Here is a 27,941-nt window from a genome sequence, read left to right as displayed (position 1 = left end):
CATCCCCAGAGCTGATGAGCTCATCGATCGGTTGAGGGCTGCCCGGTACCTTAGTACGTTTGATTTAACGTCTGGGTACTGGCAGATCGCCTTAACCGATGGGGCAAAGGAGAGGTCAGCATTCTCCACACCAGATGGGCTATACCAGTTCCGGGTGATGCCCTTTGGGATGAAGAAAGCCCCTGCCACCTTCCAGAGGTTGGTCAACCAGGTCTTGGCTGGACTGGAGGATTTCAGTGCCGCCTACCTGGACGACATCGCAGTGTTCAGCGCCAGCTGGGAGGAACACTTGCGCCACCTCCAGGAAGTGTTGTTGGCCCTGCGCAGAGCAGGCCTCACAATCAAAGCCAGTAAGTGCCAGATTGGGCAGGGTTCTGTGGTGTACTTGGGGCACCAAGTAGGGAGCGGCAGGGTTGCCCCCCTGCAACCCAAGATTGATACCATCCTGGCTTGGGCGCCACCCAAAACCCAAACTCAGGTGAGAGCCTTCTTAGGACTCACGGGTTACTACAGGAGGTTTGTCAAGGATTACGGTAACATTGTGCACCCCTTGACTTCGCTGACTTCCAGGAAGCAGCCACGAAACGTGATCTGGACTGATGCCTGTCAAACGGCCTTCGATACCCTGAAAACTGCAATGTGCACAGCACCTATACTCCAGGCACCCGACTTTTCAAAAGAATTTATTGTCCAGACGGACGCTTCAGAGCATGGCGTGGGGGCTGTTCTAGCTCAGGTGAATGAAGAGGGCCGAGACTTGCCTGTAGCCTTCATCAGTCGGAGGTTACTTCCCAGGGAAACGAGGTGGAGTGCGATAGAGAGAGAAGCATTTGCTGTGGTCTGGGCGCTGAAGAAGCTGAGACCCTACCTGTTTGGGACTCACTTCCGGGTTCAGACAGACCACAGGCCCCTCAGATGGTTGATACAGATGAGGGGTGAGAATCCGAAACTGTTGAGGTGGTCTATTTCTCTACAGGGGATGGACTTTACAGTGGAACACCGCCCTGGTACAGATCACGCCAATGCTGATGGTCTGTCCAGATTTTTCCGCCTTAGTGATGAGGACTCCCTCAGTCAAGGGTAGTTCTCCCCACATTTCAGTTGGAGGGGACACGTGTTAGACCTGACATCATTGGCTTGAGTCTCTCCTCCATTTTTTCTGTTTGCCTCCACTGTTTTACGATGTTTTGCTGGATAATGCTTTGGGCGCTGTGCCACTGCTGATCAGTGCCACCGCGCAAGTGCTCCCGATGTTAAATTGATGTATCGATTGTATCCATGTTTGGCTTATTTGGTTTACTGTCAGTCCCTAGTCTAGTGCACCAGGGGTGCCGGGGCTTGTAAATGCAAATGCCACTTGTGGGCTTGCAGCACGTGTTGTGCCACCCACAAGAGCGGCCTCGTAAAAGAATGTCTACGGGTCGGTCATTGCGAGACCCACGTGCAGTCTGGTACTGTCACGCGGGCTGCGCGAGTATACCTACTTGCCAGTCCCTCAAACCTTCCCTTAACTTCATGTTAGTCACCCCTATGGTAGGCCCACGGGCAGGGTGCATTGTAAGTCTAAGGTAGGACACGCCTGACCAAGTTGGCATGTCCTAATAGTGAACTACAGCCATCTTCATTCTTCACTATTGCGAGGTAGCCTGCTCTCCATTAGTTAGAATGGGCCGCCGGGATTATTAATGCTATGATCCTAGCTGGCTCGGGGAGCATGGTGCAATGTCGAGTTTGGTATCCCTGAACTCAGGGTTTAATTACGCATCCGTTGGTGTGGATGGTTTTTGGACTCTGGGTTTAAAAACTTTTAGAAAGTGTCTATTTTCTTGTCTAACCATTTCTGGTTTCTGCTGGTTTTGCGTGTGTGTGACAGGAGCTGGGTGGCTCCAGAGGTCTGGATGAGTCAGTGTGGGATGAGTGGGACGTTTGCGTTGAGAGTAGGGGGAGAGTAGTTGCTGATAGCCTGCCCTGCCTGATAAAATGCTGGCTCCACCTCCTGCCAAGCGACTGATGGCTCTGTGCCTTCCATGGACGATCCTAGCCCCACCTCCTGCCAGGAGGCCGATAGCTCTGCCCCTGCCAGTGACAATGCTGGCTCCACCTCCTGCTGGGCGTCTGAGGACCCAGCCCTGCTCAGTGAATAGGCCAGGTGCTTCTGCCTGGCTCCACCCACAACAGACCCAGGATGTTGGGAAAGTCCCCTGCATGGACAAAGGGATCAAAGCCGAAAAGGGGTATAAGAGAAGGACCCCTGAACTAAGAAATCAGATCACTTCTGACAAGGAACCCTGTAACCAAGGACAAGAGGCCTGCTGATCTGAGGACTTGCCTACCCCTTCTGCCAGTGTGCTGTTTGCTGGGGGGAATCCTGCAGTGCTTCTTTATTTTTGCCAAGGAAACCAGGAGAGAGGAACTGTGTGTGTACTCTCACGCTTGCTAAGAAAATCTCCAAGGACTGGAAGTGTGCCAGTCTCCTGCTGAAGTCACAGGGCTAAAAGACTTCATCTGCTTAAAGTGCTATTTGCTGGAACCTGTGAATCCAGCACCTCTGAAAGAACCAGCAATCTCGACGCCGACGGACGTCGCAGAATCCAGCTCGACATAGTGGGTAACGGCCCCAGTGTTCCGCTTCCTCGACGCCGGCCGCCGGGCCCGATCGACGCCAGCAGCAACGCCAGTGAGTAGTGAGTACGGCTCCAGCTCCAAGGGACCTTGTGTCTGCACCGCTGCTGATCGCATCGCCCTCGTGCCCTCTCGACGCCGTGAGCGCTTCTCACTCTTTGCAATGTCATCATCAACGACTGCTGAGGCCTGATCGACACCGAAGACGCGACGCCGGATTGCTCGACGCCGCTGATCATCGGGTGCTTCATTTTCCAAGGTACTGTGTTGTTGGGGGTCCGTGTGACTCCGGGCTCGACGTAGCGCTCCTCGCGGTCGACGCCGAACCTTTGGATTAACTTTACCTCGACGTCGGTTAACTCCCGTGTGGGTTACCTTGTTGCTAAGAACTATGTTGCCAAGAAGAAGAATTGCTTTGATACAAAAGACTTTGTGCTGAAGAAGAAACTACCTTTGAACTATTATTTCCCTTTCCAAAAGTATTTCGCCTTCAAAACCGCCACCCGCATACACCACCAACTAATCCGAAATGCCAAGAAAGCAGCCTTCAAGGACCGTCTAGATAACAACGCACACAACAGCAAGGAATTATTCAACATCGTCAAGGAATTTACCAACCCCTCAGCCAACTCCAATGACATCACCCCCTCTCAAGCCCTCTGCGACTCCCTAGCCTCATTCTTCCACAGCAAAATTGCAGACATCCACAACAGCTTCGACAACCAACCCGGAGACCAACCCACCCAATCCCCTGCAGGACCCCCACCCCCCCTGAACATCCTCAATAACTGGAAGACAATCTCCACAGAGGACACCATCCGTCTGATGAACTCTATCCACTCAGGATCCCCCACAGACCCTTGCCCTCACCACATCTTTAACAAAGCAGACTCCATTATTGCACCGCACCTCCGAGACGTCATCAACTGCTCCCTCAACTCCGCAACCTTCCCGGAAAGCTGGAAACATGCCGAACTCAGCGCCCTCCTGAAGAAATCCACAGCTGACCCCACCGAACTCAAAAACTATCGAACTATCTCACTCCTTCCATTCCCGGCCAAAGTCATCGAGAAAGCTGTCAACAACCAGCTCGCCGCATTCCTCGAAACCAACAAATCCCTCGACTCCTCACAGTCCGGCTTCCGAGCCAAACACAGCACTGAGACCGCACTCATCGCAGCAACAGACGACATTCGAACTCTACTGGACAATGGAGACACAGTCGCCCTCATCCTCCTCGACCTCTCCGCAGCCTTCGACACAGTCTGCCACAGCACCCTTCTACAGCGCCTCAAAAACATAGGAATCCAAGGAAAAGCACTGGAATGGATCACCTCGTTCCTCTCCGGAAGAACCCAGAGAGTCCGCCTTCCACCATTCAAGTCAGATGCCACTGAAGTCATCTGCGGCGTACCTCAAGGGTCCTCACATAGTCCCACCCTCTTCAACGTTTACATGAGCCCCCTCGCGTCCATCGCACGCCAACATAACCTCAACATCATCTCCTACGTCGACGACACTCAACTGATCCTATCACTCACCAGAGACCCTAACACGGCCAAAACCAACCTACACGAAGGAATGAAAGAAGTAGCCGAATGGATGAAGCACAGCTGTCTGAAACTGAACTCAGACAAAACAGAAGTCCTCATCTTAGGTACCTCCCCCTCCGCCTGGGACGACTCTTGGTGGCCAGAGGCCCTTGGAAAAGCACCCATCCCTCTCGATGAACAGACAAGTCAACGCCGTTTCTTCATCTTGCTTCAACATTCTTCGCATGCTCAAAAAAACATTTCGCTGGATCCCTACCGAAACTAGAAAAACAGTCACCCACGCTCTGGTCACGAGCCGACTGGACTACGGAAACACCCTCTACGCCGGCACCACCGCTAAACTCCAGAAAAAACTACAACGCATCCAGAACGCCTCAGCCAGGCTCATATTAGACATTCCGCGTCAAGAACACATCTCTGATCACCTGAAAAACCTCCACTGGCTCCCCGTCAATAAGAGGATCACTTTCCGCCTACTAACCCACGCACACAAAGCACTCTACGAAATCGGACCCGAATGCCTCAACACACGACTATCCTTCTACACCCCCACCCACCAGCTACGATCCTCCAACCAAGCCCTTGCCACTGTACCTCGCATCAACAAAACCACCATGGGAGGTAGATCCTTCTCCTCCCTAGCTGCTAAAACTTGGAACTCACTTCCCACTCACCTTCGCCTTACTCAGAACCACCTCGCATTCAGAAAGCAACTCAAAACGTGGATATTCGACAAGTAACTCCCCAACCTTCTTCAAGCGCCTTGAGACCCTCTGGGTATGTAGCGCGCTATACAAATCTTTTGACTTGACTTGACTTGACTTACTGTATGTGGTCATAAATGCTTAACACACAGCCTCTGAGATAAGCCTGTTCTGCTCAGCCAAGCTACCAAGGGGGTGAGCAGGGGTTATCAAAGGGTGATCCCCTTGCCCTGACTAGAAAAGGTGTGTCCCTATTTGTCAGAAGTGCATACCTCTGCCAACTAGAGACAGCCGGTTCTAACAGGTAATTGCTATTGCAAATGTTGATACATATGGCCCTAAATGTCACATTTTGTAGGGGGGCGTGGCCAAGCCGGAGACCGAGATGGTCGCTCGGCTTTGAGGCTCTGTAGAATGACGTGGCCCACACACGATTTCCCGGCTTCCAGCAACTGCATTTTCCGGGGGCAAACATTAAAATGCGTCGGAACACATCTGGAGCCCTATAGACCCCAGGCTGGCACAGATTGAGGGCGTTCGGCGGAGTATCAAGAGGTTCCTGTGTGGCACTGGCGTGATCCAAAATGTCGGCCCGATAGTCTGAACAGCTTCGGGAGAATCGTCCGGGAGCCTGCAGACACAGCCTGGGTGCGATGAGTCGGTGGGCGGCGCTTGAGGGCAGTGAGCGGTACGCTATCCATCTGCTGGGCGCTCGTGTATGGCGGGAGGTCCGTTTGGCCTCCCAACCTCGCGGGCGCTAAGCATTTGTGGGGCGGGTCTGCGGCGGAGCGTGGGTACAGGGCCTGTGCTTCCCGTAGCTACCATCGTGGGGGCAATCCCACTTCAGTGCCTGGGATTCTCCCCTATTCCTCCTGACTGTGCTCCTGCTTTGCCGTTGTCCGCTTGGCTCCCCCTCACTCCTCCACCTCCCTGCTCGGCTGCCCGGCCTTGATACCCCACCATTACGATTGCCGCTTTGCTGCGCCTGTAGCCCACGGGTGCCCCTGATCTGGGGCTGCACATCTGCCGCCACCCACAACTGCTACCACGACGATCCTGCCACAATCCGCAGGTGCCTGTCCTCCTGATCACCTGCCAGCAACTTCTGGACTAACCTGTGCTGGCCTAATTCAACAGTGTGCATTTAATGGGGGGAGCTGCGCACGTGGAGCTAACACATCATAGAGACTGAGACACCAGCTTGCTTAACGCTCTCAGTACACTACATCTCGGTCCCTAAGAGGCCTTCATACCTGCTCTCCCGCTGCCTCAGTCGCTTCGCGGTGGTGCGCATCCAGGCCCTTGACCAGATCTCGAAGGCCTTTAGAATAATTTACAGCTTGCCCGTCCTCAACTTCTATCTACGTCGGCTCATGCCCTGCTCACATCTGCTTCTCCGACCCCACTGTGGCCTCGACCGGAATTAACACCAATAGTGGTTTTGCGTGGCACTCAGTGGTGGAGACTGCGGAATGGGCCGCAAGGATCCTAAGCTGGACGTGGTGGAATCCCGCACTTCTGACTTAGAGGATGGGACAGCGCAATCCTTGAAAAGACTCAATCGAATCGAACGCATCCTCAAGGAAGTTGCGGTCAAGAATGAGGACTTGGAAAATTTGGCAGAGTTTGGAGTAAATGGAGAAAACATCGTGGACTTGATGGGGGTCTGTAAGAAGAGGGGGGGGGGAGGAAGAGACACCCAAAGGCAAAAGGATGCCAAAGGCATGCGGGCAAAAAAAGACAGATTGGATTACAGACAAGGTTAAAGGCTAGGTGTGAAATATTGTTTTTAATGGTGTGGCCGGGGGGGTGGAGGGCTGGAGATCGGGAAATGTTGACTAGTAATGACATATCGGTTTTGTTGCAATATGAAAAAATGCAAATAAAAATGTTTTAAAAAAAAAAGAATGTGGACTTGGAGGCACGCAGCCGTCACAACAACGTGCGCATACTAGGTGTACCGGAATCTACAGCCACTGGTCACATGGACACGTTGGTGGAAACGATCCTTATAGACCTGTTTGGGAGAGAGGCCTTCACTGCTGGTTTTGTGGTCGAATGTGCTCATAGATCGCTGGGGCCGAGACCCAACCCTGGATGCCCGCCTAGACCCATAATAGCGCGAATCAGGAACTTCAGAGACTGTGACACGGCTCTCCGACTGACTAGGGAGTAGGGCAAAATATTGTGGCAGGGGTCCAAACTATCTTTCTACTCAGACTTCACCATCATGGTGCAAGAAGCCAGGCAGAAATTCACCGGAGTCAAGGCGACCCTAAGGAACCTAGGACTGAAATATGGCATGCTTTATCCTGCCCGATTACGTGTGGAGGTGAATGGACGATCGCGTGTGTTTGACAACCCCACGTAGGTGCAGGAGTTCTGTCACAAATACAAAAAAAGCACACTACCGAAGAGAACAGACTGCCCCCCTCCCAGACTGGTTCAGATGCCAGCTTGGAACTTTTTTCGGGTGCTGGACATGACTGATTTGGTTTTCTGGTGTTGCTCCATGTGATGTCTTAAGAACTGCAGGGACTTCGTGATTTCATTCATTAATGCTATACGTCAGTTGCCACATCGTTGTTTGGGGTGTTGCCCCTACCCCACATGGTGTTCACCTTAACCTGGTTGTGTGAATTCGGCAAGTATTACCTATGTTTTCTTCTAATTATTACAGTGATAACCTCGTTATTGCTCTGTTATTCGTTAATAATGGTTTTGCCTCTTTGGTCGGGCGGGGAGGCTGGGATGGGGGAGGGGGTATGGGAGGGACAACGCTTAGTTGCACTGGGACTTCTCTGTCTGTACGGTTTTCTGATTGTGATGAGTGCGTGAGGTCAACTTTCTTTTAACCCTCGCTCCAGATTCCGCCATGAAACAAATAGTACATAATGCTGGCCCCTCAGAGGTTGTTCTAGCTACCTGGAATGTGCAAGGCTTGAATAACACCAGTAAAAAAAGGCAAGTAGCACAGTATCTGATACGTCATAGAGTGGACGTGGCCTTTTTGCAAGATATACACCTGCCCCCCTCGGACCAGGCCCGATTTGCCGTTGGCTGGGGCATGCATAGATATGTCGCTAACTACAGCAACTACGCTAGGGGCACAACCATACTCATCCACAAACTCCTCCCTTTCCAATTGCACTCTGTTTCACATGACAGCGAAGGCAGATAGGTCATTGTCCTGGGCTCCCCGTTGGGTTGAAAATTAGCCTTAGTCTGTATATATGATCCCAATGTTGATTCTCCGGACTTTTATTATTCCCTGCTCTCCAGGCTGGCGCAGCTGGGCCCAGTTCCCATTTTGGTAGGGGGAGATTTTAACTTTGTCCAGGATATATTGTGTGACACCACATCTACTGCTCCAGATCCCAAACCACGTGCTTGAAAGGCCCTAAGATCCCTTTGCGAACACTTGCCACTAATTGACATTGGTAGGAAGCTAAATCCTCCCAACACTGACTTCACGCCCTGCACCAGCTGTCATAATACATGGACTAGACTGGACTATTGGTTAGTTTCCCCTGATTTAGTCCACTGGTGCCAAGCAGTTAAGACGCTCCCGCAAACATACTCAGACCACTCCCCAGTATTATTGACCTTGACGATACCACGTCCCGAGGGTTTTGAAAGACAGTGGAGGTTGCCCAGCCGCACGCTTGAGGATGAGGTATTCCGGGAGGGTCTGCGGAAGACGATAGAAGACTATTTCACCCGTAACACTGGTTCAGTAGACACAGCAGCAATGCTTTGGTAAGGCTTTAAACCCTACATGAGAGGGGCGTGCAAGGTTCCCGACCTTCGATTATATTACCCAGCTGCGCAATGCAGTTTTGCACAGATATGGTACCACCCTGACGCCAGAATACCTTACCTTCGGCCGGAATCAGATTTAGTCTTACCAGATACGCTTGCGGAAATCTTACCAAAGGGTTTCCCCAGAGACCCTACGAACATCCAACCAGCCTCGACCACCAGTTGGGTTTGGGGCCAATTGCGTCACATCACGCATACTCCACTGCTGTACTCCTCAGATCTCCCGCTCCTGAATCCTAAAATGATCCCCATCACTAGCGAAAAGTTGCTACAGAAGACATGCCTCAAAATCGGCATCGTAAAGCTAGGCGACCTATTCCCCAATGGGCAGGCTTTCGATCCTGAGGATGAAGCCCTCTTTCACGACGCCACCTTCATGGACAGATTTGTCCTTTCTTGAATTCGCTCTGCCCTTCGGGCTATCTATCCTGACTGCCCTTTGGAGCCCCCTTCCTTCCCTCCGCTTCCTATGGTGATTGGCAGTGAAAGAGGGGTATACATCGTATCCAAGCTCTACAAGGCATGCGCTGCTATTGTACCGGTCACTGAGGATAAAATAAGCAAAGCCTGGGAGGATGATTTGGGGGTCTCGATTTCGGACGGACAATGGGCCGCCTGCTGTGCGGTTACCAGCAGGGTATCCCTCAACAGCAGGCACAAATTGCTTCACTTTAAGGTTTTACGTCGAATGTAGATAAACCCAGCCAGACTCCACAGAATAGACCCTAACAGATCACATCATTGCACCAGGTGCAGTGCCCTAAATGCCAATTTTGCCCACCTGGCTTGGACCTGCCAGAATGTACAAAAATATTGGGTGGCCGTGCACGAGAAAGTGAGCGAGATGGTCAAGGTTCCGATGACTCCATTGCCTGAGACTGCGCTACTGGGATATGTTATACAGTTCCCGCAGGCCACGCGCAGATTTGTTGCTATTACTTTGCTTCTGGAAAAAACGGGAGGTTCCTCTTCACTGGGGTGGTAAGAGGACTCCCTCGGTGGAAGGGTGGCTGAACAGTATAGGCACCTTGCTGTACAGTGATGTTTATGCAACGACACTCCCCCATCCTCCACACCCAAAGATATATGGGGCCCCTTGAGAAAGTACATACATACACGGCACACAATCAGATAATGGATTAGCCCTCACCGGAGTGGGCTAAATTCACACACTGCGTTTGATGCAATCCACTTTTTTGGCGGGGTGTTAGTCATGTCGCCACAGCTAAGAGCTGCTTAATCATTGTACTTGTTTTACCCCTCAGTTAAAAATGTGATTGTAAAGGATTGTACAGTAAAATGTGGGAGATTTGAGGAACTCTCTCTAGGGCGACATTATTATTATTATTATTATTATTATTATTATTATTATTATTATAATTAAATTTCTAAAGCGCTCAGCTACCCGTAGGTTTCCCGGCGATAAAACCAAAAAATAAAAAAAAAAGGAAAATGAGAGGAGAGAGTCAGAAGAGAGCTGTTAGATGTCAAATAGCCAGGTTTTTATCTGTCCACGGAACCTGAGATAGTTAGGTTCAGTTCGTATATGATGAGGGAGAGAGTTCCAGAGTGAGGGAGCCAGCCAAGCGAATGAGCGGCCACCCATTCTGGCTTTCTTGATTCTAGGAACCGACAGTAGGTTTTGATTAGAAGATCGGAGATTGCGAGTGGGATGGTATTATTGTGCCAGGGGGTTGAGATAAGAGGGGGCTAAGCCGAAGTTTATTCTGTGAATGATGCAGAGGGCCTTGAATTTTGTCCGATTTTCAATTCGGAGCCAGTGCAGGGAACGAAGGGCATTGGAGGTAGGAGAAGTGTTAGGTAATTTACAGAGAAGTCGTGCAGCCATGTTTTGAACTGTCTGCAGCTTACGCGTCACCTCTTTACTTGCTCCCAGAAGAAGGATGTTCCCGTAGTCCAGTCTTGAAGTAATAAGAGCCTGGACCACTGTCTTCTGAGTATGCAAGGGAAGCATCCAAATGATTTTTCGCAACCACTTAATGATAGTGATGCAAGTGGATGATGTTTTAACCACATGGTTCTTCATAGACAGTTGGTTATCAAAGGTGACGCCAAGGTTGCGAGCAGTTATAGATGGAATGGGTAAAGGGCCCATTTGTGAAGGCCAATACTGGGGTCCCCATAAGGTGGTGTTGGGACCGAACAGAAGAACCTCAGTTTTACCCCCATTTAGTTGTAGTTTGTTGTCTAACATCCAGGCTGCGATGTTACTCAGACCTGTACGGAGGGAGGAGGATGAGGAATGAGAATCAGAGGAAAGGGAGTAAATAATCTGAGTATCATCGGCGTACGAGTAAATAGTGAGCCCAGCTTGCTCTGCAATAGCAGCCAAAGGTCTGACATACAAATTGAACAGCAAGGGGCTCAAGATGGAACCCTGCGGCACACCGTACGCCGATTTAAAGGTTTGAGAGGCAGAGGACGAGGAGAAAGCTTTCTTTCAGACCGTACTTTTCAAGTTAACAAACCAGTTGAGAGCTGTGCCGACAATACCAGATGATCTGAGGGCATTGATAAGGATGGCATGGGAAACCGTATCAAATGCGGCACTCAGATCAAGTAAAATGAGTGCCACGGTTTCACCCTTATCAACTCGACCCCTGATGTTTTCCGAGACCCCTAACAGGGTGGATTCAGTCGAGAAGCCACGTCTGAACCCAGATTGAGATGGATGAAGTAGTCCACTAGCCTCAACATGTGTTGACAATTGAGAGTTGATGTGTTTTTCCATAATTTTGGAAAAGACTGGAAGAAGTGAGATTGGGCGAAAATTAGATGGGATACTAGGGTCTGCATTAGGCTTTTTTAGCAGGGGTACTATCATTGCATGTTTCCATGCAGCGGGTACTGAAGCTGTGTTAAGGGAGGTGTTAAGAAGATCCACAATCAGTGCAAGAGAAGGATGGTTTAGTTTGTCCAGTATGTAGGGAGGAAGGGGATCCAGAGGAGAGCCGGATTTAATTCTGCAAATTATGTCAGAGAGAGTCGTGATGTCAAATGGCTCCCAAGTGTCGATCAGAGGAAAGGAGGGAGAACTGATGTCAGGATGAGTTCTGGAATCACAAGAGATCAATGGTACTAAGGGAGTGGAGGGAGTATATGGACCTGAAGTAGAAGACGAGTCCTCTAGTGTCAGCTGTTCAGTGAGTAAGATAGGGGTGGATGGGTGGGACACCACAGGGGAAGGGGTAGATTTCTCAAAATTGGAATAGATATCATATCATGATATTTCCATCTTTCATGATATTATATTATATTATATTATATTATATTATATTATATAATATTATATTTCCATCATTCATGATATGACATCTGTACACCACGTTATTGTTGTTTACATCATGGGAAATGTATATTTGTGCCCGCGCATACTTGTCACTCTGTTTTGTATCTTTTTTGCTCATCTGATCCTAGTGCACTACTGTAACCGTAACAAAAATGTAAAATAAAGTGTTAAAAAAAAATAAAAAATTCACATTTTGTATTAGTAATTTTGCAAGTCATTCAATCTCTATCTTTTTTTCACCAGTATTTTATAGTGGCTAAAAAAATAAAGAATAACATTAATAAACAAAATAGGAAGGCAACAACACATTAAAGTGACTTAAGAACCATGTTATATGGTGAAGAGTAGCAATAGCTTCTTAAGAGTAAAGAGCAATGGTGGGCAAATGCTGGCTTACTTCGAATTCTGTTGCTCCTTTGAATATAGTATGATCCAACAGCAAGTGTACTGCAAAGACAGTGTGGCCAGTCTTAGGGTGACGTGATCAGCAGACCTTTCATCATCCAGCTCATCCAAGCTCTAGAGGGAAATATCATGATATGGTCAACTTAACAAGCTAACAAATAGTAGCTTGAAGGCAAAATAAGACAAAACTATTTTCCGCTGTGGGTCATCTCACAGAAAATGAAAATGGCCAGGCACAATAGAAAAATAATTTTTTTTTTGTATTGACTGATTCAGGTTAGAAGACAAACTACAACAAAAAAGCATTGGAAAGTGTGCAACTGAAACCTAACTTAAACCAATCAATAAAGTATCCTGAATCTTAAGCACCACCAAGAGCTGCAGTGGTTGATGTCACAGTCTTTTGCCACAAAAGAAGCCCACACTCTAGGCATAACAAGTCTGGCTGACACCTAGAGTAGCTGGAGCAGGCACTGTGCAGGTGATGCAGGCACTGCTATGAGGACTGAAGTGAATAGGGGTGTCTCATGAGGTCTATAACTTGCAGAGTGAAACATGCTTGCAAATGCTGAGCTACAGAGACCAGCAAAGTGTTAGGTGCAAAAACCACAGGTGATGGACAGAATGCAGAACAATGTCATACATTCACCCCAGTACAGACATCTGGGATTAAATCCATCGTTTTTTTGCATCCATCCACACCACCCCAGTTCAGACATGGCCATATACAAATCAGTCTGACCCTGTGCCTCATGGGAACAGTCCATCCCGAACTGCCAAGCCATTCCTTCCCTGGACCGGAAACTAGCTTCAGAGGACCGGTTTCTGGCATTCCAGCCATCTTCAGCCCGGCTTGCTTGAATCCAGTGGTGTGGAGTGCATGGGACTCAAGTCTGAGCATACCCATCCCACTCGGGGTGACAAATGCAAAAACCACAGGTGATGGATAGAATGCAGAACAATGTCATACATTCACCCCAGTACAGAGATCTGGGCCTAAATCCATTGTTTTTTTGCACTCCACACCATCCCAGTTCAGACATGGCCACATGCAAATCAGCCTTGACCTTGTGCCTCATGGGAACAGTCCAGCCCGAACTGCCAAGCCATGCCTTCCCTGGACCGGACTCAAGCTTCCTAGGACCGGTTTCTGGCTATCAGCCGTCTTCAGCCAGGATAGCTTGACTCCAGTGGTGTGGAGAGCAGACAGATCCGGTGGACAAGGGGGAGGTATCGCTTGTATACATCGTAATAATCTATCAGTTAAACAACTGCACTCTGATCCCATGCCATCATGCGAATACTTGTACTTAGAGGTATCATGCAACAACTGGCAAGCTTGTAAATTCCACGCACTCTACCATCCTCCATGAGACAATCTACCCTTCCAAGAACAGATTATGGAAATCATCTAATCGAACGTTGTGTGTCATGGCACCCAGATCTTTCTTGGAGACTATAACCTCCATTGGAATGATAAGAATGACTCGTCAGTCAACAGCCTCAAATCTTTCCTATCAGACCTCAACCTCACTCAAATATGTGATAGCCCTACTCACATCAAGGGAGATACCTAAGATCTGGTCATTTTTAAGATCAACTCCATCCAACTTGAAGTTATCGCCCCCTGTGTTTGGACGGACCACCACTGCGTCTCCTTCCTCATCACAGAATTGGTGAGATTCAATAAAGGTCAGCTAAAAAAACCTAGGAACTGGCAAAGAAGTCTTTGAAACATTAACCTATATGATCTGACTTACCTCCCCCCGATAGGTCTGATGTTGGTGACCTTACAGATCACTATAACAGCTCCATGGCTGACATATTAGACTCAATGGCAACCCTACAGCTAAAAAGATTGCCCTCCAAAATCTCCAAGCCCTGGTGTAATGGTAGCTTAAATACTGAAAGAAGAAATCTCAGACTGGTGGAACGTTTGTGGAGATCCTCTCCCTCCCTTGACCATCTCACTCAGCTGAGATCATTGAGAAATCTATACAACAAACGCATCAGATGCTCTAAAGCTAGTTATTTCAGAAAGCAGCTAGAGCAAGAAAAGAACGGCCAAAGAAATAGTTTGAACTCATCCAGCTTCAATCTACCAGCCAACCCAATCCTTGCCCAATGGATCTCTGTATGCAGCCTAATTGTGAGGAATTTGACGCCTTCTTCCAATAAAAAGACAACAAAGATTGAACTAAAACTAGGAGTAGCTTTGGAGAATCTTCCTGTCTGTTATCCCACCTCCGGATGAGGGATGGCCCCTCAAATTTAGGAGCATATTCCAAACCTTGGACAAAAGCACCATTCGCAAAACTATGGCCTCTCTGAAACCATCCAAACATTTCAGTGGTCCTTTGCCATCGAATCTCTTCAATGAAACCAGATCGTCCTTACTCCCTCTTTGGACGAGGATAATTAACGCCTCTCTGCTTCAAGGTACGATTACGGATTGCCTTAAATCGGGACAGGTCGCCCCATCCTCTAAAAACCGACGGCAGACCATACTAACCGTCACAATTTCCGCCCAATTTCCAACATTCCTACACTGGCTAAGCTCTTATAGAAATGCGTACACATCCAGCTATGTAGCCACCTTGAAAAATTCTGCTTGCTGGTCCAATTCCAATCGGGCTTCCGTCAGGGGTATAGCACAGAATCTGCTCTTACCCACATTGTTGATGATGCTCTACAAATACTAGACTTAAATGAATCATACCTTTTGATCCTCTTTGACCTATTGTCAGCTTTTGATATGGTCCATGCTATCACCAACCCTCTTCAATTTGTTCATGGAGCCTCTAACAGAAATCCTGAAATTGTCCATCATCCATTACCACATGTATGCTGTTGACAATCAATTGTAACTGAAATTGAAAGTGTCCTACCCGAGGACATTAGGTCCTTCAACTCAACTCTTCAGGAAACACAATGCTGGTTGACTCGCAATAACTTGAAACTAAACGCTCTAAAAACTGAATTTCTCCTTTTCACCCCAGCCAATCATTCTCCACACGTTGAAGAATAGATGTGGCAGCTCACAGCTCTTGCTCTACAAACATCATCGATTCTGAGACTAATGCTAGATTTCCTAAGGAAAATAAAACTGTTCCTACTCCATAATGACTTCAAGAATGTGGTGCAAGCCCTAGTTCTAAACTGGATTATGGTAGTGCTACCCTCTGCGGCCTTCCTAGAGTGAAGACAGTGCCATTTAGAGCCTCTCTCAACTCCGCTGCAAGGCTCCAAACTCTATCATCAGATCATGCTTCAGTTGAAATCTCTTAAATGGCTCCCGTATGAAGCAAGGATTCATCAGAAAATTGCATGCAGAACTCATAAAGCTTTACACTTCAATACCTCAATTTATCTTGTGCAAATACCTCAGCTCTCTGGGGGCTCTCGATTCTCTGGAGCCTCTCGCACCTTACTGCTCAAGGCACCTAAATTACATAAAAAGAAAACCTACAATCGAGCATTCTCGGGTATAGCACCAAGAATTTGGAACTCCTTGCCACCTGGAATAAGACTTAACAATTCCACGGCTTCCTTCAAAAAGGAAGTGAAAGAGTTACTGATGTAGAGATTTCTGGGCTAGTTCCCAATCACCTGAGGATGCACTTGTGTACATTTGTTCTTTATAGATCTGTTATGTTTGTTTCCTGTTCTGGTTGTTTTATGGTTTCCACTGCTTGTACCTTCTGAATTGCCAAGATGTAAAGCGCTCTATTACCCATATGTGGTCTTGTTCGCGCTATATACAACTTCTTAAAATAAAAAATAAAATAAACATTTTAAAAATAGACTTTCAATGGGAATCTCATTGTTTTGGGAAAACAAATTAACTATTCAAATGTGAGTGACTGAGATCATAAGAAAAGAAGAAGTCAACCTTCGGTTACAAGAACATAAACTTTTTGGCTACGCAAGCTAATTAACACTTTCTCGTGTCAAGAGTCGAGATGTGAAAGAGAGGCTCTAAATGTCTCAAAACGGCATATCAATCATGAACAAGCAAACATGGCTGCAGCTGATAGAGTTACTCTAAAGCAATGGCTTGCATTTTCCACCTCTCGCTCTGGCACTTTTTATTAGTGCAATGTAGGACACAACAGAAATCATTAAACTACCTGATTTGGTACAACAAATTCCTAAAAATAAATAATAGGGCGTTATTTTGGAAGGAGTGGATCGACAAAGGATTATTGTTTTTGACCACTTCCTTGAGAACAATTTACCGAAAGATTTCCCAACCCTTCCTGAATTCTTTCAGCTTTCTGATACATATGCTTCCCAATACCCCTTACTAAAAAAGGCCCTTGCTTCAATACTCTCTCAAAACGTCCCTCAGCCCACTTTTGCTTCGTCCCTCTCTCCTTCACCAGATTTTTCTATTCCTGTGAAAGCTGCTGCTATATATAAGATGCTTTCCTGTTCACAGGCTGTTAGGGTCAAATCAAAATTAGAACACATTTGGGAATGGGATTTAGCTCAGGAATTCTCCTTCCCCACCTGGGATTCTATTTGGTTAAAAATACACTCAGTTTCACGTTCTGCTGCAAGCACTACACAGACTTTATACTTCTTCTACAATAGACTCTTTCTCACCCCTTCTGATCTTCACAAATTCAAAATAATTGATTCCAAAACTTGTTGGTCCTACCCCCACACTAATAGTGACTTCCTTCATATGTTTTTCTATTGTCCCCTAGTTATATCCCTTTGGTCGCATGTATGGTCTAAACTCAATAATATTTTAAATACTGATATACCTTTTGACATTGTACATATTTTTTTGGGTGGCTCCTCACCTTTTTGGGATGTTTCTTCTAACATACTTAAATTTATAGATTTGTTTATAGTTTCAGTTTCAGTTTGTTTATTTATTTCGAAGGTTGAAAACCATCATGAAAATACATCACAGTAAGAAACATGATCACAAACTTTCTTAACAACACATCATTAAAAAAAGGAAGGTAAAGGGGCAACACTTTTTAAAGAGAAAGGTTTTTGTGAGAAGTAGGACCAAAGTGCAGATGAGATACAAAGGCCACGCATCACATAATAGATGTCTCCCTTGCCTACCAATTTCAACAGCCCATAGTGTTTCTCAATTTAAAAGCAATTTTAAGAAATGTTATAATAGCACATAGGGTTCGCATTTCGGTGGCTCTTTGCAGAAACAGTAAAGCAGATTTGGCATGGGTGATTTTTGAGTCTTTTAAAACCCCTACTAAAAATCTTTGACGAGGTGTTTTAAAAAAAGGACACAATAATACAAGATGAAGGGTGTCCTGCGGAGACCTATTGTCGCAGCCGCAGGGACCCTTCTGCTCAATTGTTGGAGTAAACCCTGATGGATGAGCTAAATTGTGGTGCAACAAATTGAGCCTAAAACGAGTCATTAAAAACCTCTCATGCTGACTATACAATAAAAAGAGGTAGGGTTCCATGCCAATTTGTATTTGAGACTAACGAGTGAGCAACTACGGAGGATTTAATAGAGTCAAGCTCCCTCCTCCTGCCACCAAATTTATCCAGCAATTGCCCTTGTACCGAGTGACTGGTATATATGTCCACCAGGGATGGGTCCAAAAATAATCTTTGTTCATCTATTTCCCCCAGGGTATCTTTAATATATTTCAGCCAGGGGATTTGGAGGCATTTATCTTTCGTCAAACAATCCTGGATAATCTGTCTGGATAGTTCCGCGTTGGGGTTTCGCCAAATTTTGATCCAGGCCAGTATGGGTCTCAGTCTAATCAAGTCTGATATATATGATATTCCCAGCTCATTGTGTGTTACTGCAGCGGAGGTGCTCAGCGGAAGTTTTAGCAGTTTTTAAAAAAAATTCTCCTCCTCACTTTGGATTAATTGAGCATCTCTGAAACCCCAAACTTCAGATCCGTAAATGGTTTTTGAGATGCTGACTGATCTATACAAAGTCAACACCTGCTCAGGGGACCACCTTCCCATTCGGCGAGCAAAGTTTGAAATGGCTCCATTTGCTGAGACAAGTCTCCTCGCCCTCTCCTCTACCAACGGGGCGAACTTCAGCTTCTCATCGAATAAGAGACCCAGATATGGGAATGTTTTAACACTGTCCAGAACATGATCCCTTAGTTTAAATACGAATTTCTTCTGAGGTTTCTTCCCCACTATCATGATAAAGGATTTTGTCATATTTACAGATAGGTCCAATTTCCGCATAAAATCTGCAAAGCCCTTGATTAGGAGTTGCAGTCCGACCGCCGTCCGGGCTAGGAGGACGGCGTCATCAGCATACAAAAGTACTGGCAGATGACGTGAGCCCACCTTTGGGCAATCAGTTCCTAGTGCTATTAGGTCGCTCTCCAGGCCGTTTATGTAGAGGGAAAACAAAAAAGGTGCCAGGATACACCCCTGCCTCACCCCACCCGAGCACAGGAAGGGATCGGTACTCACCCCCCCCCCCGCGCTGTAGCGGACCTTGGCAGTGGTGTTCCAATGGAGTTCCCTCAGGATGTTGATAAGATCCGGGTCGATTCCCAAGTTAAACATGATCGACCATAGTTTGGCTCTATTAACATTGTCAAACGCCGCTGCTAAGTCCATGAACCCCATAGACATGGTGCCTTCAGACGCTTTAGTGTACTTGGCAGTGAGCAGGTACAGGTTGAGGCACTGATCGGTGGTTGATCTCCCCGTTCTGAACCCGTACTGGGTATCCACCAGAGTGTTATGGGTGTCAGTCCAGTCCAGTAGGCGGTTAAGGAGTGCCCTCCCCAGTACCTTGGCAGAGACGTCGATGAGCGAGATTGGTCTATAACACTGCGGGCTGTCCCTACAGCCTTTCTTGTAAATCGGGACAATCACCGCAGTGGACCATGATCTCGGCAGGCCCGTTTTGATGGCTGCATTCAATACTCTCGTTACCATTGGGACCCAAAGGTCCGTGTTACTCAGGAAAAGATCCGGGGGGGTTCCGTCTGGGCCCGGGGCTTTGTTTCGTGTTAACCCTAGTATTGCCTTAAGAACTTCATCCAAGGATAATTCGAGTTTTTCCGCCCTGGGCCCCCTCCATATTCCGTCACCAATGTCTACATCCTGCTGATTGTACAGCGGTTTAAAATGGGCAATCCATTCTTCCGGCAGAATGTTTGAGCTAATGACTGGGGAGCTTGAATCGTGAAAACATGGTTTGTTTATAATTTTCCAAAACTGGGTATAGTCCTTGTTTTCACCGGCCTCCCTTAAGTCTGCCCAGATTTCTTTTTGAAGGGTACTTTTTCTGATCTTGATCTGGGTTTTATAGTTTTGTCTACAACGAGTGATTTCATTTTTGGCCCTTGGTGTCATTTTCAGGCTCTGTTTTAAGTCTCTTAACGCTTTCGAGCAGTTAGCATCAAACCATCTGGGCATGGATTGCAGGTTTATGGGCTTCTTGGTTGTCAGGAGTTTCTCTACAACTTTAGTTAAGGATTCAAACGCCTCTACTACTCCTCTGCCCTCTATTGTAGCATCTAGACAGGTCTCTATGTGATCTTTCCCTTCGTTAACTAATTTAACCTAAAAGTCTTGGGGGTTAATCAGTGACCACCTTAGGCGTCTCCCTTGATCTGTTGGTTGGATTTCTGCTTGTTGGATCACCCCTGGTACTTTTTTAATAAAATCATTCCCTTTAATTTCTGTTATAATGGGGTTGTGGTCGCTAAAGGGACTCCACTCTGTCCTGGTATTGATCCTTTCCCTAGCCCAGGCGGATATCATAACGTAGTCTATTATAGATCCCCCGCCTTTTCCCTTAAATGTTGGTATTGGGGATTCGCCTGCCTTATGAGCGGATAAATCCATGACCTTTGTAAGGGCAAAGTTATCTAATAACTTCATCAGTAATGTACCCTCTTTGGTATGTGTAAAGTGGGGGCCCTTTTCTAAAGGACAAGCTGACCAATCAGGAGTTAAGGGGAGTAATTTGGGGCATAGATGGCAATTAAAATCCCCCATCAACAGGACAGTGGGTTCAAGCCCCGTCGCCCTTTGATCTAATTCCTTGGTTAAACAGGTCTCCAACTGCTCTAAGATTGGGAAATTTCCTTCCACCGGTCCGGAATTATAAAAATTCACAAACAGTAAACACTCCCCCTGATGAGTAAGTCTAACTGCTTGTATATTATCTGAGGGACCATCGGTAAATGACCAGGAACCTTTCAGATCTAAGTCTGCATATAGGACTAAGCCTCCCTTTGCTCTTCCCGAGTTTGTGCCCTGTGCGGGTTTAAAGAAGCATTTGTAGCCCTCCAATTGACATGGGCCCGAGTCTCTTGCCCATGTTTCCTGGAGCGCTATCAAATGAAAACAGTTGATAAATTCTAGCCATTCCTTGTTTTTTAATTTGGCTTCCAGCCCTGCGACATTCCAAGATAGGATGGTCAGGCCCTCCCGCTTTTCTTTGCCTCTTGCCATGGGGGTTTCAGTTGCTATCTCCATCCCATCTGATGGGAAATCTAGTTTAGTTGTATGTTCCTTTTCCCTCTGGGGGCGGGGTGAGCCTAGTCCCCTAGTTAATATGCTCTCCACGCTCCCTCCTGTATTCCCTACTTGTGGGCCAAGATGGCAACTAGTGGCCGGGATTCCTGTTATGTTCTTTTGAGTGGAGGGAGTGAGTTTGAGTCAATCTATGTCCTGTAGAGATTGAAATGGGGCATATCTGTTTCTCCATTGAGGATAGTCACGCTGGGGATAGGGCTGTTCGAGGTGGCTTGCTAGTCTAGGTCTGTGTGGGCGCTGTGATCTAACCAGCGTCCATCCTCCCTCATCCTCCCCACGATTGTTGTTTCGTGTCCTTGGGTAGAAATACCCAAGTGGGAGGGCACAAATCGTGCTGGTTTGGTTCCTGTTGGAATTCTTTAGGATGTACTCTACCAGACTAGTGTCTGTGAAGTTTGCAACTATACAGTCACCTCTGATATCTTTCTTTCTCCTCCCAACCCAGTTGACCCTTCTTACACTTAGAATCTCTCCTCTTTCCCCAGTATCTAAGGGTCTGTGGATGTTCAACCATCTGGAAATTTTTGAGAGTAATTGTGGATGTGTTTCTCTCTCATTAGGCCTATTTTCTGGGACCCCTGCAAAGATTATTACAAAGGGATTCGCCTCGGGGGGTAAATCTAAGTGTGGTGCCTGAGTATTGGTGTTGTAAAAGGGATCAGAGTCTGTGTAACAGTGATTGTAATTCCCTTCTCTCTGCAGGCGCTCGTCTTGTCTCCATTGCATTAGTGGTTGTATGGGAGGTTTTTCCCTCTGTGTGTTATTCGCACCTTGTTGATGTCTCCCTCTATGGTTATCGTTTATGTCCCCGTTGGGGTTTTGGACAGTGCTGGGGGCCTCATGAATCTGAGCTATAGCCTGTTGGACATGGCTAACACAGTTGTTATTTTGGGCCCTCTTTGTGTTTACCTTATCATTTATGGTTTCCACTGTCGGTTGTGGTTGGTCAGCGGAAGTCTTTGCGAGTGCGTGTTCTAATGCCTTAGATTGTTTGGAGAACTCACACATTATTTTATCCACCTTACTTATGATGGGTTTTAGTTGTGCCGCAATGAAGGATTCTAGCTGTTTTTTAATGTCTGTTACTACTATCTCGATCCACCCTGGGGGAATAGTGTCAACTCGGGAATTATTTTCTTGTGAATTATATTCTTGAAGGCTTATTGGGGAGTTGGTTCTTGGGGGTGCTTTCCTCTGCCTCTGCTGACCCTTATTCCTCCCCACTCGCTTCCTTACTTTTCGAGGGGCCGTGTCAATAAGTTCAGGGGATTCTAGCCCTGAGGTTTGCGCACATAGGACATCCACTGTTTCATAGTTTGTTTGTGACACACTGCCCTGGGTGTTTAGACTATCAATTAGTAGTACGTCTCTAGGGGGTGTTTGAGTGATGGCATTGAGATTTGGCGAGGAGGATAAACTCCGTTCCATTCGTTCAATTTCCCCTGTGACTTTTTTTTAGCATTAAGTCAATTGCTGTAGGTTTGTTCCCCTTTGCGTGGGCGGCCTCCTTTATTTCCCCCCGTGTTATCTTAGGGGTTGTTCTCTTGGTTGACTTGGTCCCATTCGAGCGTGTATTAGGGTGAGTGGACATCGTTCCCCCTTGGTCTCTTTCCTTATCGCCACAACAAGGTGCGGCTTTGGGTTCAGCCAATCCTCTTGGGTACTACCGTGGGGGTTTAGCGTGTAACTTTCAGGGGCTCCACTGCCCTATGCAAGGTCCCTATGGCCAGGGTACAGTACCTAGGTGTGGTGTCGGAGACGAGGGACCAAGGGGGGTGGCCCGTCCCGTCCCTCGGCGTCCCGGACGGCCACAGACGGCCCGCCCCTGCCCGGGCTCTGCCCGGTGCCACCCGCGCGCGTCCGCGATGCGGCGGAAGCTGTCTGTTTTTATGCGCCTCCGTTCGCGCCAAGCAGGAAGTGGGCGGCGATCTCCCAGGGCAGGCTGGGAGCTGTAGTCTCGACCCCGCTCCGGGGCCGAGCGATGTCAGCAGCTCGCCGTCGGGGAAGACCACAGCGTCAGGAGCCCAGCTGTGCCCAAATGCCCAAGGAGTTCGGTGAAGCAAGAAGATCAGGTAAGCTGCGAGCCCCCTCGCAGCGCGTCACCACCGGTCTGGTGTTTGGCGTTCCCGCTCCTCTGTGGGGGCTGTCCGCCTTTAAGCGCCTCCGTTCGCGCCAAGCAGGAAGTGGGCGGCGATCTCCCAGGGCAGGCTGGGAGCTGTAGTCTCGACCCCGCTCCGCGGCCGAGCGATGTCAGCAGCTCGCCGTCGGGGGAGACCACAACGTCAGGAGCCCAGCTGTGCCCAAATGCCCAAGGAGTTCGGTGAAGCAAGAAGATCAGGTAAGCTGCGAGCCCCCTCGCAGCCCGTCACCACCGGTCTGGTGTTTATAGCTATTTCCTCTCAGATCATCACAACTAACTGGAAGGACACCACTAAAATTTTATATAATGCTTGGTGGAATTTGTTATGTCATCATCACAGACTTGATTGTGCTTATGCCACCACGTTACCTTTAATAATCAAAAAGGATTTGTTTTGGTTACCACTTACTGATTTTCTTTCCAGACATGTTATTTGAATATTAACTTTATTACAATTGTCATATTTGATTGTATATCTTTTTCCTTCCCCTTCCTAAATCAAAAATTCCCCCCAAAAAATGCTTTTTGTAATTTGTATAGCCTCTATATTCTTGCTGGTTTTTACTTTCTTACACAATTTGTCTTGCAACTTACCACTAAGCCTTTGGTTGTACTGATGTTTTACTTTGCCTATCTTATTCAATCATTAAATTATTTAACTACAAATGAATTTCAGGCTCAAAGATTTTAAAGAACCATTATCAGATTGTGAATCCATTTCACCACCATCACCAACTATTTCTTTCCTTTTTTTTTTTAGTTTTAAAAACCTTTATTAAAAACAAGTAGCATTTAACACAGCGTGGTTTCTACAGCTCAGGCCGAGACTTAAAATAATCAACTATTCCAAAGGGTAAGATGGAGAAGCATATTTTGTGGGAGCAATGTCTTTGATGAGGCCACACAAACTTAAACAGCAATGTAAATCAATATATGGATGACAAGAATGGGAAATACAATTGCAAGAATCTTCATTTCCAAACTCCAACAATATCTTTCAGCCAAGAGCAGATATTCCACCATCAAGAACCCATCCAGTCGTCAATGATGTGTAAAGTCTTAAAGCTTTCACTAATTGTACTAATCTGTTCATGTAGGCCTAAAGAAAGGTCTATAAGTGCAACATTCTACAATTGAAGTAACACCGCCTTTGGCAACCAGCACAAAAACAAGAGCCATCTATTCTGTAAAAGTACAGTTTGTTGTGCTTCTAATTGGACAGACATCAACCTAAAATCTATTGCAACCGAATTTTCTACCTCCTCCATTACTTTAGCTAGTTGTTGAATTCTGTAGATGGATACTCCTACATCATAGTACATCATCACATTCAGAAACAGGGTTGGCGAACCAACTTTCGCTGATTGACCTTCATATGGACCCATTCGCTGGGCTGCAGATAGGTTGGACAGAAGAGGAGTTCATCTTGTACCTGAGAAAGAAAGCTGTTGAGACAACAAACCAGTTGCTAGCAGTATTGTAGACACACCTCATCGTTCCAGTGCAAATCAAGGAAAGCTTGATACATCAAAGGCATAGATGGAAGCACTAAAGGGTTACTGTAATAAATTGGGTAAGTGGTTGACGGGGTGGAGACTCCACTCAGGCAACCCCCACAATCCTTGTCAGGGTGAAACCCAAAGTCCCTGAATTAACCTTTGCTGAATTGTCTGGTAGGTTGCAACAAAAGCAGTCAGGCTTAACTTAGAAGCAAAGTTTATAAAGTATTTATGCAGCACACAAACACTAATAAAGGGAAACACAACAGATTACAAATACCAACCCACAGAAAAGATTATGTGTCTGTAGAACCGGAAATATGCAGTTTCAATGTTTTAGGTAAAAAGTGTTTATAAGCAGTCATGCTGGACCGGGGGAAAGTGACAAGCTCAGACAGACCGTGATGGAGTGTGGCCCAAGTACAGGACCGAGTTACGTTTGCTGAGGAATGCAACTTGTGTCTTTGGTGTCCAGATGCAAGGTTCTGTGATGCACTGCATCGGTATCGCTGGAGCCATCGAATAGGAGCTGCGATGTGAAGCTAAGTCGGACTGCGTCTATTCCGATGGGCCCTCAGTTGCGTTGGGAGGAGTAGTCTCTGATGTCCAGAGCCTCAGGAGGCACCTCTTGGGGATCAGGAACTCACTTCAGCAGGGAACAGCAGGGCTCAGGCAGGTCCAGTTGCAGATCCATAGCAGCAGGTAAGCTGTGCAGTTACAGGGAGGCCTCAGGAGCTTGTTGTGTCCTTGTAGCTCAGACAGAGTCAGTCACTTGACCCTTGGAGTCATTCTGATTAGCCTGGAAGGGTGGGAGCAGGTCCATTCTTTCTTCTAATAGAGCAAGGCTGTCCTCCACCAGCTGGGAAATCATCTGGCAGTAAGGCAGCAAGGCAGTCCTTCTGTAATGTCCAAAGGTCCAGGGTTGTGCTGATAAGTGGCTCAGAAAGTCCACTATTTATACCTGGTGGGGCCTGTTTGTGAAGGTGAGGGGGTTCCCTGTCATACCCCCACATCTGAATCTGGAAAGTCTCCCCTTCCCTTGACCTGGTATTAGGGTCCATGTGTGTGTGTGTGTGTGTGTGTGTGTGTGTGTGTGTACAGTAAATCCCTTTGAGTTGCAACAGGGACTGGGTACAGTTCCTCCCAGTCTTCCTGTCAGCATGGCCCAATCCATCCAAATCTAAGCCCTCTTTGTGTCACTGTCTGGCAGAAATACACAAATGCCCAGCAGCACAGCCATTCAGTCATGTGACCTAGGATACTGGTAGAAGGCCCTTTTGGGGCAGCCACTGCATCTAGGTCCTGTTTACAGTCCTCTTTAAACACCATACACTTCTCTACAACATAGACACATTCTTGTAGTTCAACAGGATATTTTAAAGATGGTATGAGGAATTTAGTAACAAGAGATACATCAGCGTTATTTCCTGGCTGGGTCAACTAGGCATTTCCTCTAGGCATTCCAACTTGCACAAATTGGTGGACACCACATTTTAACTTTAGCATTTTTAGAAGGCAGTTAAAGAGCAGTGAGTAAAGCTTTTACATAGTATCCATTTTTAATAGGAGCTACATCAGAGTTTAAGAATCTGTGTTGCATACGAGGAATACAAAACCATAGGTAACCTTTTTAAAAGCATACTTTGTATCAGTGAAAATTGTTACACTTTTCTGAGCAGCTGATATACAGGTTGGCGACAGCAATCAATTCAGTTATTGAACATTTGGTAAACAACGACTTCCAAGGACATGATATAGGCAGCCTTCAACTAGAGTACCTACATCAATTCAGAGACATGAACCATTCACATAATACATAAGATCACAGCTTGGCAAAGCGGTATCAGTGAGATCGATATGAGGATTGGTTAGGTGGCTTGAGTTAAGGATACAGTCATGAGGCTTGTCATTGGGAGCAGGGGGTAAAAGAGATGCAGGGTTTAGCACAGGGCAGCATACAAGTGTAATAGTAGATGTAGAAAACAACAGTATTTTAACAATATAGATGGGAAAAGTGCTTATTTTTAGAGGTCAATAACAAGGCGACAACGGCGTAAGGAATACCAACAGTAGCTGGGACCCGATCCCAACTGAAACAGGGTCTAGGGAAAATAGGTTTGTTTTTGGCACCATGATCTTGAATCAAAACACGCAAAGCCATCCTTTTCATGGCAATATTAAACAAAATATTTAATTTCTTTTTGGGAGTTTTATATATCACAAACTTGGTTAAAGGGCACTGGAACACTTTACGTGAGCACCAGATTACATTACAGTAAATTGGATTATTCTTTTTTTGGGTGCTTTGAGATTAATTGGTTTACCCAATATCAAAAGGTATGCTGCTCTGGCTTTTAGGGCAAATCTACTCCAGCCGGTTTGGCATAACCTGATAAATCTTATGATACTACTTGTTTCAAAGCTATGAAGGCTTGTTCTGTCTCTTTGGACCAAGGTAAAGTTACAGAGGGGCCATTTTGTACATATATTGCAATTGTTTGTTGTGCTATCAGGAAAATTCAAGTTAAAAAGGGGCACAAGAAAGTGGTGTCCTGTTTCACCTATGTTTTTGCTTTGGCCCCCGAACCAATGGTTTGATGAATAGGAGGTAATGTACTGGTAAGAGGTCTGCAGTGTGGGGGGGGGGGGTATTAGGAGAAACGACTATCACTGTACATTGATGATTGATATTTAGGTGTCTAAGTAACCCATGACCCACAAGAATCCCTAAATTATAATCATTACAGAATCCTACACAAGTTCAAATGTGAAATATGCCATTGCAGAAAACTGCCACGATTGATGATGGAGAGGGCAACGCTACACAAAATAATGATACCACCAAAATTTCAGTATGAACTAAAAAATACCCCTTAGTGGGTTCCAGGTAAGCATGGGCGTAAAATCCGTTCCGCTCGCGGATTTTGCGGATTTTCGGTAAATTCGCAATCCGCGAACGCTCGCAAATTTACCGAAAATCCGCAAATTCGCACGCAGCATATTTTTTTTTCTTGGTGATACAATTTTGCGGCGTGCGGTGTAAGTTCGCAATTGCGAACATGTAGGTGCGGCGGGCAGCAACAATCTCGCATTCGCGAAATTACAAAATTTGCAATTCTGCACAAGAAATCCACTAGCAAGCAGCATAGACCTTCTGAAAATGATGATTTTTATCAGAATAACTCCTCAGGTTGACATTTGCCTGCCCTTTTGTGGATTTGAGGCCTTTTGACTTTCTTTGGATCACTTTTGGATTAGAAATAAACTTTCACAAGTAAGTTTGTTGGCATTACATTTGCTGTTCTGCAGAAAAACGAGTTTTGCTAAACTGAAAGCAATCAGCAGCAGGTGCAAAAG

The 27,941-nt window shown here is 46.7% G+C and overlaps 1 protein-coding gene across 1 annotated transcript in view; it reads right to left on the bottom strand.

Moving 5' to 3' along the window:
* SHOC1 (shortage in chiasmata 1) overlaps window positions 1–27,941 on the bottom strand; it is a 1,715,507-nt gene that overhangs the window by 265,944 nt on the left and 1,421,622 nt on the right. Inside the window, exon 22 of the mRNA XM_086963751.1 lies at window positions 12,409–12,530. Coding sequence (XP_086819877.1) covers window positions 12,409–12,530 — 122 coding nt within the window. The remainder of the gene's footprint in view (window positions 1–12,408; window positions 12,531–27,941) is intronic.

Source organism: Lissotriton vulgaris, chromosome 3_1 (genome assembly GCF_964263255.1).
Source record: "Lissotriton vulgaris chromosome 3_1, aLisVul1.2, whole genome shotgun sequence".
Taxonomy (NCBI): domain Eukaryota; kingdom Metazoa; phylum Chordata; class Amphibia; order Caudata; family Salamandridae; genus Lissotriton; species Lissotriton vulgaris.
This window is presented reverse-complemented; position numbering and strand designations above follow the sequence as displayed.